Below are 18,897 nucleotides of genomic sequence, written 5' to 3' on the forward strand. Positions count from 1 at the left end.
ATATAGTCCACATTATTTGTCGTAGAGCGTCAAAATTTAGCAAAACAATTTGTATTGTTTCTAGGATGGTTGGTATTGAAAATGACGTATATCGGTTCACGTTTTGGTATAGTCCCCATATAACGGTACCTCCCGATATTCGGTGTTTTGATGATTTTTGCCACATTTTACTCACAGATTTGTCTAAAAATTGGTATTTGTTGGCTATAATGGGTTCAAGTTCGTGTGGCGAAAGATTGTATGTCTAGGTCCACGATTTGGTATAGCCCCCATATAATGGTACCTCCCGATATTCGGTATTTTGATGATTTTTGACACATTTTTTCACGATTTTCTCTGAAAATTGGTAGTTGCAGGTCATCATGGGTTCAAGTTCCTTTGGCGAAACACTGTATGTATAGGTCCACGTTTTTGTATAGCCCTATATAGCCGTGATTTTTGATACATTTTCCCATGAAGTTTTCTAAAAGTTGGTATATGTGGGTCATAATGGGCTCTAATGTTTCCTTTACCCTAAGGTGGAGGGTTTAAAAGTTTGGCCCGGCCGAACTTAAAATTTTTAACTTGTTTTTAGACATTTTGCTTCTATCCGAAATGATATTGAAAATGCCTACGTCTCTGTTGCACGATTTACCATTTCTAAAAAGGTGCTTGTGTCTTAAGTCTTTCGTTTTAGCTCCAAAAAAAAACATTCTCTTTTTTGAGAGATATAGGAAAAATTGGTTAATATTTTTTAATTAGGGAATCGTGGGCCGCTGATTTTGCCTTTTCATCATTTTGAACTCTGAATAATTTGAAACTCTATTTTGGAAAATATTTGACTTGCAAGTCCATTGCCATCTGCCTAGTTGATACCATAGGATAGAAATTTCATTATGAAATGGAATTCTGGATATAGATACATTAGGTTTACAAAGATAATGCAGGATTTGGCCAGCAGACACCTTTCCATCCGAAATGTGTAATTTTCTAACATGTTTTTCTAACCGAACTGGCTTCGAATGGCATTTCCTGCTCCACGATGTATGTCTTTAAAGAGATGTATGTGTCCAAAGTCTTTCGTTTTACATCCGAAAAACGCAAAGCACAGAAACTCATTGCGAGAGTCTACTGGACAAACATTCTCTTTTCTTTTTTTGAGAGATGTAAGAAAAAGGGTTAACAATGTTTCGTTTCGGAAAGCCAAGGCCTCAGATTTAGCCTTTTCATCATTTTGGGTTCAGAATAATTTGAAACTTTGCCTTGGAAAATGTTTGACTTTGCAAGGCATCTGCTGTTTGGATAGCTTGTCAATAGCAAGTCGATAGCATGTTGAAAGGTCGCCGATGGGTGGTCGATTGCCCGTCAATAACTTGTCGATATCTCATCAAAAGTTTCGTTGATAACTCTTCTCTAATTCATCGGTAACTAGTAGATAGCATTCCCTACATTCGAACTCGTTCAAAGTTTACTAGAAATATAATGATGTTATTATAACAACGAAGCTGCCAGATCTGTATTGTAGATTAACCCTAATATAGCTAATAAGAACCAAAAATATAAAACACAAACTGGAGGAAATCAAAAGACTTAAGACACAAACGTGCTAATGATTTTTTATGTTTCGATAAATTTACAAAATTTTTGGAAGGGAAAATGTCGATTTTCAGCCTAGGTTTGATAGAAATATTTCGATGTTTTCATATTCAAGAATATTAAATCTGGCAGATCCTTGTTGCAGATCAATGCCAAAAAATTTAAGATACAAACTTAATGTCTCTCCATCTGGAGGAAAACAAAAGACTTAAGACACAAACGTGGTAATCATTTTGTAAAGCCATTTTTGAATTTTTTGTGTTTCAATAAAATTACAAAACTTTTTGGGACAGGAGGGATATTTCGATATTGGTTAAAGAATGGCAGATCCGCGTTGCAGATCAACGCTAATGAAGCTATTCAAAAGAAATGATTTAAGACACAAACATGATAGAGATGTAAGATAAGATGTGAGGAAAAACAAAAGACTTAAGACACAAACTTGCTAATGATTTTATAAAACTATTTTTGGGATTTTTTGTTTCAATAAAACTATAAAACTTTATGGGGTCTATACCGGATCTTTAATATTTTATTTAGAACTCCAAGATTTAAACAATTCCCATAAAAAATGTGTGAAAAATATATTTCAAGTTTTAATTGAAATTTTCCATTTTTGTGTATTTCATCACAACATCTGTTGTTGAAATCCATAAATTAACACCACTATGTGAAACACATACAAAATATGAAAATAGTTTAGGCCGAAAATTCCCATCTTTTTGTAAGCGTTATATACAGAAATCTATGATATTGTGAATTAAAGTTGCATGAGATTGCCATTGTCTAAATTTTGTAATTCAGCAGTTCAAGTCGGCCATAAAATATAGCACCAAAATCATAAACGTATATCCGGTTTGTACGTGAGACTGGACAGAGATGAGTATTTGGTATCTAGTGAAGCCTAACATGCGATTGATTTAGTAATAAAAATTTTAGATTGCAAAAGACGCTCTTTCATTCGGAAAACTGGAAGTCCCCTTTCATTTGGAAAACAGGAAGATTTTAGAATTAGTATGTATTTGTTTAAAACAATAAAGACTTGTAAATTTTTTAAGTCGAGTCGACCTTTCCAAAAGGCTTAGCTTTCCTCAGGCCTTCCGAATTTCGATTATTTTATGAAATAAGACTTAAATATTGCCAAAAACGAGCCTTGAAGGATAAAAATTTAGTTCACAAATAATGTCACAAGTTTCGCAAGTCCTCATATCCCTCATAGCCGAATTTCGAATATTTTATGAAATAAGACATAAATATTTCCAAAAATGGAAATATTTATCCTTGAAGGATAAGAATTAAGATCACAGTCCTCATATCCCTTTTCTGTAGACTACACAAATACCGCCAATACATTGTATGATTTCTCCACAATTTGTGAGTATTTGTAAAATTCCTGGCAAACTACTTGCAAATAATTTGGAGCAATTATTATTACCCTTCTCCCCAAGAATATAGTTTCCCCACCAAAAAACATCAAATATTTGTTTACATACGTTTTTTACGAAAAATTATTATCATTCCTATCTTTTGGCTCATCTCATCACAAATTGCCAAGAAATGCATCTGCTTTGGCAATATGACACAGCACCTGCATTTGTGTTTACAAAAGGCAAAAAGCCAAACTATCAGATAAAAGTGTATTAAGCCAAGGGGAGGTATTTCAGTTGGGGGGGTCAATTAACTTAATTGCCTGGTAATTACAAAGAGTTGGAAGATAAAAAGAATTGCACACACAAACTGGAGAATTCCTTGGAAAACTTGGCAATTTATAAATGTTTCCTCAACGTATTTCTGGTCTCGCATATATCTACTTCTTCCTTGTCATCGTCATTCTCATCGTTCTCTCCTCATCTCGTCGTCGTCATCATCATTATTTTTGTTTTTTTTTTTCATTTCGTTTCGTTTTTTTCGTAAGCCATGGATTGTTGTGAAATTTAAGCTGTGAAATCCTGGGTTGTAAAACAAAAGACTTAAGCAACATGCGTGATATCCACGATGTTGATGTTGTTAACATCATCAATTGTGGCGGGGAGCTGCAATGGAACTCTGCCACATTTATAACATAATTGAACTGAAATTATGATTTATTACCACAGTCGCCTTATTGGGTCACACATTAAGGCAATTTATCACTGCCACCAATGTGTAATTTTAATCTCCAAGAAATTCGTTGGCCAATGTTGCCCTGCTCTTGTTGACCATAACAAATTTTTGGCTTAATTCCAGAAGTAAGGTTCGAAGAGGAAATGCGTTTTGTTGTTTTTTTTTTTAATAATGTAATAAATTACCTTATTGAGGATGTTGCTGAGACGGTTTTCAATGCAGTTAAAAACATTTCAAAAAAAAAATCCTTCCAGTTTTTATTTGTGAGTGATTTTAGATAAATGTCCAAATTTTAATTTATTTCAAATTACATTATAATAAATAATTTTGAATTTTTATTGTTTGGTTATATTATAAAGTGTTTAAAAATTTTTTCATTAAAAATAAAATTAAATAAAGGCTCTTATTCATAAAAAGATTTTAGCAGTATTCTACCAAACATTTCCCTATCGAGTCAACTTTTACTAAAATTTGGCAAAAAAAAATCCCTGCCCTGCATAAGTACGATTTTTTTACTCCAATAGCACTTCTTGCTAGTGCTTTCTTATATTATTTTTATTATAATTTTAATATTTTCAAATAAAATATTTAAAACAAAATCATATTTTTTGTATTAGATATTCAAGAGCATCGGATGGGTCAGTGAACTTTGGGAGCAACCAAAGTGGCTATAAAACGTACCATAAATTATTAAAAGTAGCCAGATGAATGGGGATTTTTTTTAAAAATGTTTAAGCAAAGGACTCCTTTTTCCATAGGGCATAGGGCTGATATTCCTATGTTCGAATTCGATCTATGTTTAATAGAAATATTTAATTTTTTTGCTCTCAACGCATATAAAGGCAACCTGAACAAAAGATTTAAGACACAAACTTGATGCATCTCCATCTGAAGGTAGACAAAAGACTTAAGACACAAACGTGATTTTATGAAACTATTATTTGCAAGTAGCCAAAACGGTCCAGCAATGAGAATTGCTTTAACATTTAAAAGAAGCAAAAAGTCTTCAGAAACGTTAATTCTTCTTTTCAACTTTTCTGGAAAGAGGAGAAGGCTTTTCTTTGGGCTGTCGAAATGATATTGAAATGTGGATTTTTTTAGAAAAGTGGCGTTAAAAGGCGATGGCTGTAGATCCGCAGATTTTTTTTATTTTTCAACAACACTGCAACATTATATATACATATTTTTATTTTATTTTATAAATTGTAGTTTTTTGTCAGCTCCAAAAATTCTTAAAAAACACGTCTTTTTTTGCTCTTTAAAATCTTAAAAAATACACGTTTCTAAAGTGTTTTTGCTGTTCTAAAAAATTAAAAAACACGCCTTTTGTTTTTCCAAAAAATATATTAAAAAATAAACCCCTTTTGTCTTTTCCCAAAGATATTTTAAAAAATAAACCCCTTTTGTCTTTTTCTAAAAATATTTTAAAAAAAGCAAGCCTTTTGTCTTTTCCCAAAAATATTTTCTAAAAAATTTAAGCCTTTTGTCTTTTCCCAAAAATATTTAAAAAAATCAAGCCATTTGTCTTTTTCTAAAAATATTTAAAAAAATCAAGCCTTTTGTCTTTTTTTTTAAAATTTTTTAAAAAATGCACGCCTTTTGTCTTTTTCTAAAAATATTTTAAAAAATGCAAGCCTATTGTCTTTTCCCAAAAATATTTTTTAAAAAATTCAAGCCTTTAGTGTTTTCCCAAAAATATTTTAAAAAAATCCACGCCTTTGGACCTTTCTTAAAAATATTTTAAAAAATTTACGCCTTTTGTCTCCTCACAGAAATCCTTAAAAAATCCACGCCTTATATTTGCTCCCAAAAAAAGTCAGCGCCTTTTGTCTGCTACCAAAAATCTCATAATATTAACGCCTTTGTCTGCTCCTGAAAATCATAAAAAAATCCACGTTTCTAGAGTCTTTTGTCAGTTCTCAAAAATCCACTCCTTTTGTCTGCTCCCAAAAAATATTAAAAAGCAGCGCTTTGGAGCCTTTTAACTGCTCCCACAAATTGCAATAAAATTCACGTTTCTAGAGTCTTTAACTGCTCCCAAAACCCTATATAAAATCCACGTTTCTTGAGAATTTAAAAAAAATCACATTTCGAGAAGCCTCCCAAAAATCCTTTCAAAATCCACAATATTAAAGCCTTTTAGCTGCTCCCAAATATATATAATCCACGTTTCTCCAGTATTATATATATATATATTATTGATACCAAAAATTTTAAAAAATCCACGCCTTTTATCTGCTAACGAAACCCTGAAGGAAAAGACCACTTTTCTATAGAGTTTTGTCTGTTTCCAAAAATCTTAAAAAATCCACGGTTCTTAAGACATTTACCTGCTTCCACAAAACTTAAAAAAATTCACATTTCAAGAAGCCTATGGTTGCTCCCAAAAATCTTAAAAATAATCACATTTCAAGAAGCTTATGATTGCTCCCAAAAAATCTTTAAAAAACCACGTTTCAAGAGTCTACTTAAAAAAAGCAAATCCACGTTTGTCGAACCTTGCGGTTACAGGGTCTTCGAAAACCGTTAAACATCATCAAAATTTTACATTCTCTAATTTTTAAATCCCAAAATCTTTAAATATTTCACTATTCGAACCCCCATAATTCTAAAAATGAAGTTAAAAAACAACTCTATGGTCGAATCCCAAAAATTTGAAATATCTCGTTTATAAAACTTTTAGATGCTCATAAATAAAAAAAACCTAACTAAGCCTCTTCGTATATTCCTCGCTTCTTATGGAATTCTATTTCGAGTTTGGTCGATTTATGCCAATTAAAAATAATCCCCAAAGGATTTTTGACTTTTCCGTTTAACAGGGAAAACCCAAACAAATCTTACGATATTTAGTTTATTTGTGAAATTAAAAAAAAAATAAAATCAAAATTCAAGTTTTAAAAACTTAGATTCTTAAGATTATTTTGGCAGCAGTAAAAAGTACCTTAGAAACGTGGGCTTTAACGTTTTTTTTTTTTTTTTTTTTTTTGAAACAGCAATTTTTTTAAAGCTCTAATTTTATTTTTTATTTTTACTTATATATTTATTTATTAATTTTTATTAATTAAATTGGAATCTATTCTTATACATTTTCATTGGCCTATCAATTCATTTTCAAATTAAATCACAAACAATTTCTTGACCACTCCAATCCGCTTTGCCACTTTCTTTTTGTGGCATTTGGTTTAAGCTTCGATGGCCTGATGGGTTTGGCTGCATTCCTGCCGGTTTATTTGATTGCCACTACCATTTTTGTTATCGCATTGTCCGCTATGACCATAACTCCATGGCATATTTTTTGTTCTTCTATTACTCCATTTAAATTTGAAATTGCATGCCGGGGAATTTTTAGAGGCTTGGTTGGTTGGCTGGATAGCTGGCTAACTTTGCAAATAAATTCCGCACACATTTAATTAAATTAATGTTTATAATCGTTATAATTATTGCAACATGCAATTGTAAGTGTTCTCTCTCTTGCATATGCGTGTCGTTACTGATATGAATGATAATTGCATTGGCCACAGATTCAGGCAAGCCCCGCAAACAACCTGAACCAGGCCCGTGAAAAAAGGGGGAAACATTAAATTGGTTTTAATGTTATTTTAACTACTCTTCAGAAGTAGAAGAAAAAGAAAAAACAACAATAAAAATAATAAAAAGAAGTTAATAACAATAATTAAGCTTAAAGGGGGGTTGGGGGAGGGTGAATTTCAACTCGTAAAAAACTCAATAAAAAAAAAACAGGAACTCACGTTATTGTCCGCTAGTCCGTTTTTCAATTAATTTTACATTCATTAGATATGCTTTTGTGAAAGAGTTCTTTAAGTCTGGCTTCCATGCCATAAATAGTTCTTCAAAATGAATTTACTACTGGTTCTAAGCTATTTCAACGATAGCTGGTCGGCTACCAAAGACATTGAGTTTTTTTATTTCGTTTGATTGTTTTTCCATTGAAAATCTTGGAAGAAAGAAAAAAAGTCTGCAATGAAAAAGCATCAAACATTGAAATTCATTTCTTTACGAGATGAGATGTTCCCCTCCGATAGGCAATGGAAAACCTGGTTTAGCCGGCAATCAGGTTTTTTTCTGTTCATGAATTTTTGGAATTAACGATGAGAACATGGCTGATCATTGTTTAATAGGCTATCATATTGGTTTTATTGTTGTGGCCGTTCATCGCTCATCAAATCTGCGCATCCATCCAGTCATCCATCCATCCACCCAGTAAGAAAACATCAAATGTCAGTCTGGATCACTCGAAATATCAATCTTTTTTTGCAATTTTTTTTTTTTATTTTCTTTTGCTGTCTGACTTCACCAGAAATGATGATGAATTTAGAGTCACCGCCAAACGTGCCTACTTCTGTCCTAAGTTTATCCCAATGAGATATCCTTAAAATTTGAAGTTTATGACAACAACAAATATTTCGCATTTCACGTTTTTTTTTTTTTCTGAGACATTTCTCAGGAAATTCTTTGTGTTTTTCTTCTTGATGAATTTGCCAACATTTCTTTTGTTGTCTGCCTCAGTTTTTGTTATCGACCAAAAAAAAGAAGAAAAAAATAAACGAAATATAGAAACTGTAGCAAATGTAGCATCCTTCATCTTTTTTTGTTGGAATTTCTCAAAAGACAAAATGTCAAAAGAGTTGCATGTTTTTGTTCTTTCTGTTAAACGGAAATGTCAAAAATACTTTGGGGATTATTTTTAATTAGCCAAAAAAGAAATCGAGACTCAATAAGAGAAGCAAAGAGTAGATGTCATCGCTTGATGATCCCTAAGAATACCAGGTATCTGAAGGGACTTTGATATTTTTTCAATTTTTTAAAGCATCCAAAGGCTTTTTTGTGGATTTGTTAAATTATTTAGGAAGCTAAAACAAAATATTCAAAACCGAGGTCTTTTTAAAGATTCCTGGCCTTAAGAAATATCGTTTGTTTTGGACTTAAATAAACGATATTTTTAAAGTTTTTTGGAAGCAAGCAAAAGGTTCTTTGGCATTTAAAGATTTTTAGAAGCATCCCTTAAAACTTTTAATAAAGGATTTTTTACAAAAAAAAAAAAAAAAAAAAAAAAAAGTTAGCAAGCAATTTTTTTTAAGTTTTAATTTTAGTTTTTTTTTATTTATTTTTTTTTTGTTTAAAGACAGGCGGGAAGCAATAGGGTCCCGAAAACGAGGATTTGTTAAAGATAATAGAAGGCAGGTACAGGACTCTAGAAACGTGGATTTTTTAAAAAGATCTTTGGGATAAGTAGTGTGGGCATTTGATGGTCTTTTGAAATTTTTAGTTTTTTTTTTTTTATTTTAAAAAAATCTTTGGTATCAGCCAAATGACACTATAATTTCGGATTTTGTTTTTAAAGCTCTAAAAACGTGGATTTCGTAAAGATAATTGTGAGCGGCCAAAAGACTCCAATAATGGGATTATTTAAGATTTTTGGAAGCAATCAAATGATTTGGAATAGTAATTTTTTAGAGTTTCGTAAGCAGCTAAAGGGAACTGAAAACTAAGATTATACTCTTCGAGCAGCCAAATGGATTTTCAGCAACTTTAAGGAACAGGCAAAAGTCTCGGAACGCGGATTTTTTAAAAATATTTTTAGATCAACGATTTTTGAGGGCCACAAAACGTGAATTGATGCAGCGAAAAGGCTCCAGAAGTATAATTTGCTTAATGATTATGGGAGCATCCCAAAAACTCTATAAACGTGGGTTAAAAAAAATAGAAAGGCCTCACATTTTTACTGATTTTTAAATTGCCAAAATTCTGTACAAATACGGATTTTTTAAGTTTTTGTGAAAATGGATTTCTTAATTTTTTTGGATGTAACCGAAAATGGATTTTCGAAGAAACCGAGAACAGATTTCTTTTTATCGATTTTTCCAAGCAGTCAAAATAACCTCAAAATGAGGACTTTCTGAAAAAATGTTGGGGGCAACTAAAAGTAAAACAAGTAAAAAAGGCTGTAACTTCGGCCGGGACGAACTTTGAATACCCTCCACCATTTGCAACCAATTTGGCAATTCTCAAAAACAATTAAATCCGTTAAAAATTCTGTTAAAATCTAAAAAAATACCGAATGTAGCTGTCATATTAGGGTCTATACGACGACATGGACCTTCATATGTAACATTTGTCATAAGCCATTACAATATTCAAATACGAAAATTAAAAAAAATCGGTAATAATGTAGATAAAATCATCAAAATACCGAACATACCATACATGAAGACGTGGACCTGCACAAACAATTTTCTGTCTTAGGCTGTAGAATCCATTACGAACTTCAAATTCCAAATTTGAAACAATTCCGGTAAATAATGTCGCTAAATTCATTAAAATAATGAATATCGGGTGTATTTGTAGTTCAGGGTGGGTTCTAGCTCCGGCGGCAGATCATTGCAATTTTAAGTCCACGTTTTCCTATAGAGCACATATAACGATGCCCACCGATACTCGATATTTTAATAATCCGAGTCACATTTACCCACGAATTTGGTTCAAATTTGGTATTTAAGAAGATTTGGTAGATGACAATACTTCAAGTAAGATTTTTTTTTTTAAGGCATCCGCATAGCTTTGTAAACGTGAAATTTTAAATACTTTTAAATACAACTAAGGGTTTCTATAACGTGGATATTTTAAAAACGAATTTTCGAAGACAGATATGGGACTGTAAAAACGTGAATTTTGTAAATATGTTTGAGAAGGCTTCAGAAACATGGATTTTGTAAATATTTTCGGGAAGGCTTTACAAACGTGATTTTTTAAAGATTTTTGAAGACAGTTTTCGACTCTAGAAACAGCAATTAGACTCTAGAATCGTGAAATTTTCTTTAAAAATTTTGAAGACAGCTTTTTGTAAATATTTTTGGGTAAGCTCCAAAAAACTTGAATTTGGAAAATATTTTTGGGAAGGCAGCCAAATGATCCAGAGTCATATATTTTTAAAAAATTAGAGGTAAAATAAAAAAAATATGAATTTTTCAAAAAAATTTTAAAAGTATTCAAAACCCTCTAGAAGTGTATATTAGTTCCGTTTTAATAATGATTTCTACAAAATTCTGTAAAAAATGAATTTTTGGAATATTTATGCTGGTAGCGTTAAGTAAAATAGTAAAAGGACAGCTAAATGTAAACTTTTTGATGAATTTTAGAAAACATCCAAATCGAGATTTTTTCAAAAATTCGGGCCACTGTTTACATGTTCCACAGTTTCTCAAAAATTTCCAAAGAAAAAAATTGACACTGATTTTTTAAAAGATTTTTAGAAACACCCAAGGTTTCTAGAAACGCAGCCAAGAGGAATCCTAAACGATATTTTTTAAAGATATCTTTTAATTGACTGGCCCTAAAACATCTCCATTGTCATAAAAGTTAGGGAACTATTATTGACAGAAGCCAGCAGGTGGATCGTACCTATATGTTCCCTTAAGAAACGTTGATATTCGGATTAGTTATTTAAGCTGCCGACATTTATGGAATATATGAATGAATCTATCTAACGTTTTACACAGTAAATATTGAAGACTTATTTCTTATCTAAAATAATTTCATTTCAAGGCAAAGTTTGTGTCTTAAGTCTTTTGTTTTACTTTACCACTATTCATAGAAACTTCTGACAAATTTCTAAAATCACAAAAATTTAAATAAATCAGCTTTAGCTTTGAATATCCAATTGAAATAACAACATCAATGTATGTGTGTGTGTATAAAATATTACATTCATGGCAGGCGCAACAAATCGGAAACAGGTAGTTGTAATAAAAAAAAAACTCATGAAAAATTGAAAGATCATTGTGTTCATAGGAAGCAAAAGCTTTTTAAAAATATAGATAAAATTTGTATGTAACTTATTTCATTATACCCATAATCTGTTGGCTTATAGAAAAATGGCCTTAAGGGATTACCACAGCCAAATAAAACAGTTTAAATGCCCATGGGTTTGAGTATGTTTCGAACTGCTACACATTGCTTGAAATAAGCTTTTCTCGGTGCCTTTTGGCATTAACACTAACAGTAAACTCAAAATATGTTATTAATGAGTGAACATGACAGCGGACCTGTTTGAGCCATCAGACATCAGAGAGAAATATCTGGCTTGTCATAAGCATCAAAGATCACTCTTCAATTTTTTTTAATTTCGATTTTTTTTTTTTTTTTTTTTTTTGGAAGAACCTAATAGCAATTATTTTGATTATATACTTTCATAAGCAAGAAAGAAGAAAAAAAAAAACAAAATTGAGTGTTACATGTTTGCAGGCTATATTGCTGGATTACTTTTTTTTACTCGTCCAACTTCGTTGGAGTTTTTTTATTTTTTTATTTTGTTTTTCTTTCTTTTGGTTTTAGACAATTTGCTTGTCTTTCTTTGAGGCTTATCTATGTTTTCTGTTTTTTTTTTTTTTTTTTTTTTTTGGTTTTATTTTTCTGATTCGTCATTGTCTGTCTGTCTGCCAGGCGTTGCTTATTTTTTAGTTGCCATCTTGTGTGTCTGGCATTGTCGGTAATGTATTTCAAAGAAGTTTCCAATCGAATTGTATCGAATTGCAATATTTAACGCTTCAAGGTTTAATTTTTGTAAATTACAGCATTTTTTGGATTTATGTTGAAGTCTGCTACAGCAAGACAAATATGATGTGGAAGAAATGAAAAAGTAAAATAAGGGGAGAAAATGAGATATGTATTTGAATAAAATATTTCCTATTCCTACACTTTTGTAACAGGGTCCGCTTTAAAAGAGTACACTTTACTGGAAGCCTTTTAACTGATCCAAAAAATATCTTTCGAAAAATTCTGGTTCTAATGGACTTTTGACTGAACCCAAAAATTTAAAAAATAAGAATTAAACGTATCGTTAGATTTTGCTGCGCATGTATACCCTCACCTCTGTCAGGACTCTGTAATAAATATTGCGAAATATATATAAAAATAGTTGGTTCTCCTTATACATTGTCAAGGTGTTAAAAAGTTTGTCATTAGAACTCGAAACAATTTTGGGAATTTGATCTATAAACCGGGTACCATCAAATCCACTTGGAATCTTCCATAACCCAGACTGGCTATTGGATAGCAATAATATAGTAAATTTGCATAGAATATGGAAACAATTTTCCATTTTTATACCCTCCACCATTGTATGGAGGGGTAAATTAAGTTTGCCATTCCGTTAGCAACACCCCGAAATATTCCTTTTTAGAACCCATAAAGTATATACAGGGTGAGATAAAAAACTGCAAAAAAGTCAAACGTCATAATTTTTATATTTTGTCTAAAATTTTATTGAATGAAAGCAATAAAATGTCGGAAACAGCATCAAATTTTAGAATAAGTTTAGATTTAATCGAATTGGTCACTTTTGGCACGAATTATGGCCTTCAAACGGCCAATGAAACCGTCACACGCTGCCCGAATATTGCTCTGCGTTATTTTGGCCCATTCCCGGCAAAGCGCTTGCTTGTTGTGATCGACACTTTGGTATTTTTTAGTGCCAACCTTGCTTTCCCAAATACTCCAGACACAATAATCCAACGGATTGGTACCCGTAGATTTTGGTGGCCATTGTGCGCTGGAAATGAAGCGAAGAACCTCATTTTGTTAAAATTCTTGGGTGGCGCGTGCTGAGTGCGAAGGTGCTGAGTCCTGTTGGAAAGTCCAAGGTCTTCGACCAAAATATTTGCGTGCCCAAGGCTTCAATACAGGGTTGTCCATATTCGACGGACCCATCTGGCAACGCCATAACTTTTGACAGAGATGTCACATCGCTTAATGAACCGCGTTTGAAGCGTCAGTCCAAGCAGATTTTTACCATGGACCAATACTCAACGTGCTTTTAAAACATTAAAAAATGTGAGAAGTGCGCCTTCTAAGAACACCATTAAGTGTTTATACGAAAATTTTCGACTGGTAAGGCTCTTTCTAATCCGAAGGGGCCATATAAAAGTCGACCAAGGCGATCGGCCGAGAATATCGCTGCCGTACGAGCCAGTGTTGAGAGGTCCCCAAGAACATCCCAAAAACGCCGTTCTCAGCAGTTGGGCATGGCTCGGTCCACTTTACAACGGATTATTCGCATTGATTTGCATTTGTTCCCGTACAAAATTCAATTGACGCAAAGAATGTTGCCTGCGGACAAGCCTCGTCGATTGGAATGGGCCCAAAGAGTCATGGGTCCGTCGAATATGGGCAACCCTGTACACCCTCCAGAATATTTTCGCGATAATATTCGGCATTTATTCTGATGCCACGGTCGATTAATACGGAGCGGAGAGCGACCATCGGCTGTTATGGCGACCCACACCATCACCATGACCGGCGCTTAAGTTCTGCTGGCCAACCGACATTTTCAGCTGACCTTTTTGGCAAGTAAACAAGACCATTTTGTTTGTTTACAAACTGCTGGACAACGAATATTTTCTCATCCGAGAAAACCAAATTCGGCAATTCACCACTTTTGGCAAAGCGAAGCAACTATTTAGCTCTTAAGACTCTATTTTCTTTTTCTTGCGGTGTAAGTTCTTGCACTTTTTGGAATTTCAATGGCTTTACCCCGAGCTCATTTTTCAATATTTGCCAAATGGAATACTGCGATATGTTCAGCCCAGTAGCCATTTTTCGGCCACTGCGACGCTGGTTTCGATCAAGTCGCTTCTTTACTTTTCGAACCATTTCTGCTGATGTGGCTGTTTTCTTCCGTCCTCTTCCACTTTCTTGACGTCAGGCTACGCTACCAGTATCACGGTAACGAGCGATGGCACCAGACACAATTTTTTTTTCACATTTAAATGCTGGAGGGCTCTAACGATTGCCACTTTTGGATTTTCAGCCAAATATAAAGAAATCACCCTATCACGCTTGAATTCCATCACGAATAATTTTTTTCTGGAAAACCCTTTCCAAAATTTTTTTGTACGCTGGTAAACTATATAATGAGCTGTCATTGGAATAATTTTAACAGCTGTCGGACGAGTGGCTTAGAAATGACAGCAGTCTGAAATTGGTTGCAGTTTTTTCATCTCACTCTGTATTTAGGTTACTTTTCGATATTAACTTTCAAAACACCGATACAAGTGTCTTCTATTTTTAGCTGATCTTTTATAATCTGCTGGATTTTTCAAGACAGTATTTTTTATTTTTTTTTTATTATTATTCAAAACTCTATGTTTTAAAAACTATATTTTCTATCTTTCTTTTATTCAATACCAATATTATTTAAAAAGAGAATATCAAAAACAAATTGCGAAAAATACTAATTTCCCTCTCTCTTCTCTCCCCCTTTTCTCTTTGCAGATCACCAAACTATTACCGCTCATCGAATCGCATTGTTCGAACACAATACGTTTCCTGTTGTGCTCATCGCTCTTCCCCCTCTGTACACCCGATGTACCGCGGCCGGTGACAGCTTGCAAGTCGTTGTGTGAATTTGTAAAGAGCGAATGTTCGTCACACACCGAGCTAATGCAGTTATGGCCTGAATTTTTAAAATGCGAACAACTACCCAGCCCCGAACATCAAGAGCTGTGCATGCAAATACCCACAATACCGACAGTGAAGACAAACGCCCCCCACAGCAATGGTGATAATCGTACCGCGGCAGAAGATAACGGGCGGGCACAATCACTGCCAAGACAGCTGCAAATACCACAACAAGTGCATCAACATTTGCCAGCACAGGCGGGGGGACCAGCCATTGCAGCTGCGCCACCTCCACCACCCAGTCATCATTTCTATTGGCCATGGATGTCACAGCACATAATCAGCAAGGCCATTAAGCCCACTGCGATTTGTCCCACAAACTTTACTGTGAATCCTTTTAATGCGGACGAATGTGTGCCGCAGTGCAGCAGAGATGGTTTCCATACGACCCAGCAAAAGAAAATTGCCGAAAGTCTGATTTTGGGTCTCTCGGCCATATGTTTTGTTCTGACGCTCTTCTCTTTGGTCACCTTTTGGGCTGAACCCACACGCTTTGGTTATCCCGAAAGACCAGTGCTGTTTTTGTGCCTGTGCTATAATCTCTTTTCGGTATGCTATTTAGAGAGAATCGTTTTCCATAACTCCTCCAGGGCAATGGCATTAATGGAAGATCCGCTGAGCAAGACCCAACATCCGGCATGTTCGTTGGCACCACCCTGTTTGGCTTCGTACATTACCACAAGTTATTTGAGTCTGTGTGCTGCCACCTGGTGGCTGATATTTGCCTTGTGTTTCTATCTGTCCTCGCACAAGAAATGGTCTTCGGAGGCATTGGAAAAGAAATCGGGCTTGTTTCATGTCCTGGCCTGGGTACCACCATTGGCTCCACCCATTGCCGCGCTGCTGATGGAAAAAGTAAAACCCAATGAATTGACGGGCATGTGTAGTGCTCCTGGCTTTGTGGAAATACCTACCATTGTCCTGTTGCTTCTCGGATTCTTCTTTACCCTGCGAGCCTCTAGATCTCTACATGCCCTGCAACAACAGATGCTGCCCACATTTGGTCATCAAAGATTTTCACAAATTCGCAAAAGGTTTTTGATTTTCTCGCTGCTCTTCTTTGTGCCCACCTTAGTTGGGGTGGTGTCGAGATTTTTTGAACCCCATATGGACTCGGTACCAACATGTTCGACACGAGAAGATTGTGCTTCGCCAACACCATTAATTGCATGGCCAACATTGTTGCGGTTATTCTTTCAGTTGACCGGTGGTACTTTGACCGGTATGTGGGTATGGTCCCGTAAGACATGTGAGTCCTATCGCAGCCGTTTGGTGCCAACACCCACATCTTCTATGACCAATACCACCACCAAATCGGCTGCCTCGCTGCCCAAAAAGCATTTGCATACCTCGGGAAAATCCACGATTGGAGCGCCTCTATACAGCGGCATAAATTTCCATAATGTGCCCGTCTACACCACCACAACCATAGTGCCCAGAGTGTAGCCTCAAGGGGTCGATGTAGCTGATGATGCTGCTGGCAAACATCATACGAGGGCGGGTGTATATAATCCTGGGTATTTTGTATTAATTTAAGCAATTAATTTTAGTCGAAGTTGTAAATAATCCAATGAAAGAACTCGAATGTTGTTTTCTGTGTATAAAAATAATTAATTTATAAATTTAAAAATAAAATAAAATTAAAAAAATATTTGTAAATTTTTATAAGACACACACACACCCAGTCTCCCAGTAATACTGCTCCAAAAAATATTTTATTTTTGTTAAAAAAATAAATAAATATTTGGAAAAAAATTTTATCATAATTTCAGTTTGTAACTGAATTTGATTTATTTTTAAATGAAAACCTTTCTGAAATTCTGGTTAATTTTTGTTAATGGTTTTTTAATAGGCATATAGGACTCATTATCATAGCGAACATTTCATAGGGCAACAATATCACTCCAGTCAGGAATACTTAATAAAAAATACCATAAAATATTATTTAGGAATTCATTATTTAAAAAAAATTACATAAAATTTTACCATTTTAGGATTCAAAAGAATAACCTCACCCCCCACTCATTTCCTGACTCTGCGCCTGTATGCAACTAAATCTAATTAATGTGTTATTAGTTTTTAATAAATATTTAATTTATTTGCGTTTTTTTTTTTTTGTACAACCAAAATCATTCACAATAGATTTGTGTATTTCATTTATATTTTGTTCATTTTTTTCTGTGTTAAGTTTTATTTATAGTTTGACAAACAAAAGGCGTATTGTATATAAATTTATTTAAGTTGACATAATTTACACAAAAGTATTTAGTATTAAAATTTTGAACAAAACAACAAAAACCACAATTGCGAAAAAAATAATAACGAAATATTCTATTCCCAAAAATAAATGAGAATTATTTCAAATGTTAAAATAAAATCTTTCGGTGTTTTCTTTTTTTGGGGTGGGGGTTAATAAAAAAGGTGGTTATGAGTGATTCAGAATTCAATCATACTGGTCCAAATAACAAATTTTGGATAACACCAATTAAAACCACTAAGGAAAAGTCAAAAGTCGGGCGTGGCCGACTATATGTCTACCCAACACAACAATGCATATTTAGCAGAGCTTCCATAAAAAATAATTTTTTTGAAGTAGATCATACCACCTATCTACATTTGGCTTTATGGCAGTTATAATTTGGTCTCAGAGGTAACTAATATATGGGAGGCATAACCAATTCTGAATCGATTTTCACTTAATTTTACGAAGGCATTTATATACCAAATAGCATTGCTATAGAATATAGGATATCACTTCGAGAATGACTATATCAAAAAAATATATATCGGAACCGAGTTTTACCAAATGGAATCGTACGTCCCGAAATTCACTTCATTTGGTACTGATATTAGCCATTATTTGCACAATAATCCTGAAATCGGATTAAGGATATATATGGGAGTTATATCCAAATCATAGCCATTCTCGATAAAATTTGGTAAAAGGTATTTCTGAGCTCTATAAGATATCTGGTACCAAATATCATTGTTGTCGAATGCATATACGAATGTGAGGGACTTAAACCCCCAAATCGGATAAAACATATGCATGGGAGCTAAAGGTATATCTAAACCGATCTCCACCAAATTTTATATACTTGGACTTATATTGGCCACTTGGTGCACAATTAACCCGAAATTGGTTGAAGATATATATGAGAGCTATATATAAATCTGGTCCGATTATCACTAATATCAATAGGGTTTGTCCTATTATCGACATTATGATAGTTTCATCAAAACATCAAATGAAGAAAAGTACAGCTATATGGGGGCTCTTTGAGGACCAGGAACTACATAGACAATTTCGGTAATAAATTGTAGTACCCATTATGACCTTCAAATACGAAATTGGAAAAAATTCCGGTCAAAAATGTAGTTAAAATCATCAAAATACCGAATATCGGGGGTTACCGTTATATGGCGGCTCTACGATATAGCCCTGCCGCAGGCATCGTGATTACAACTGAAGGACTGACAAGGCTAAATCGTCTTAGCATTTTACGCTGATCAAGAATATGTATATATTGAATGACGAACGTAATATACCCTCCATACTATGTGTGGTGAAAGATATAAAAAATAAGTAAAAAAGAAGCTAAGTTCGGTCAGGCCTAACTTTTTATACCCTCCACCATTTGGAAGAAACTTGAAAATTTTTGAAAAATTCTGTGAAAAAATAACTCTCAAATGAAAACCGCTATATGGGGGCTATACGAAGACGTGGTCCTACATAAGTAATTT

The 18,897-nt window shown here is 33.8% G+C and overlaps 1 protein-coding gene across 1 annotated transcript in view; it reads left to right on the forward strand.

Moving 5' to 3' along the window:
* Positions 1-16,793, forward strand: part of LOC101896814 (frizzled-3) — a 64,396-nt gene extending 47,603 nt beyond the window's left edge. Inside the window, exon 2 of the mRNA XM_005180127.4 lies at positions 14,968-16,793. Coding sequence (XP_005180184.2) covers positions 14,968-16,599 — 1,632 coding nt within the window. The 3' untranslated portion in view covers positions 16,600-16,793. The remainder of the gene's footprint in view (positions 1-14,967) is intronic.
* The last annotated feature ends 2,104 nt before the right edge of the window (positions 16,794-18,897 follow it).

Source organism: Musca domestica, unplaced genomic scaffold (genome assembly GCF_030504385.1).
Source record: "Musca domestica strain aabys unplaced genomic scaffold, Musca_domestica.polishedcontigs.V.1.1 14, whole genome shotgun sequence".
Taxonomy (NCBI): Eukaryota; Metazoa; Arthropoda; class Insecta; order Diptera; family Muscidae; genus Musca; species Musca domestica.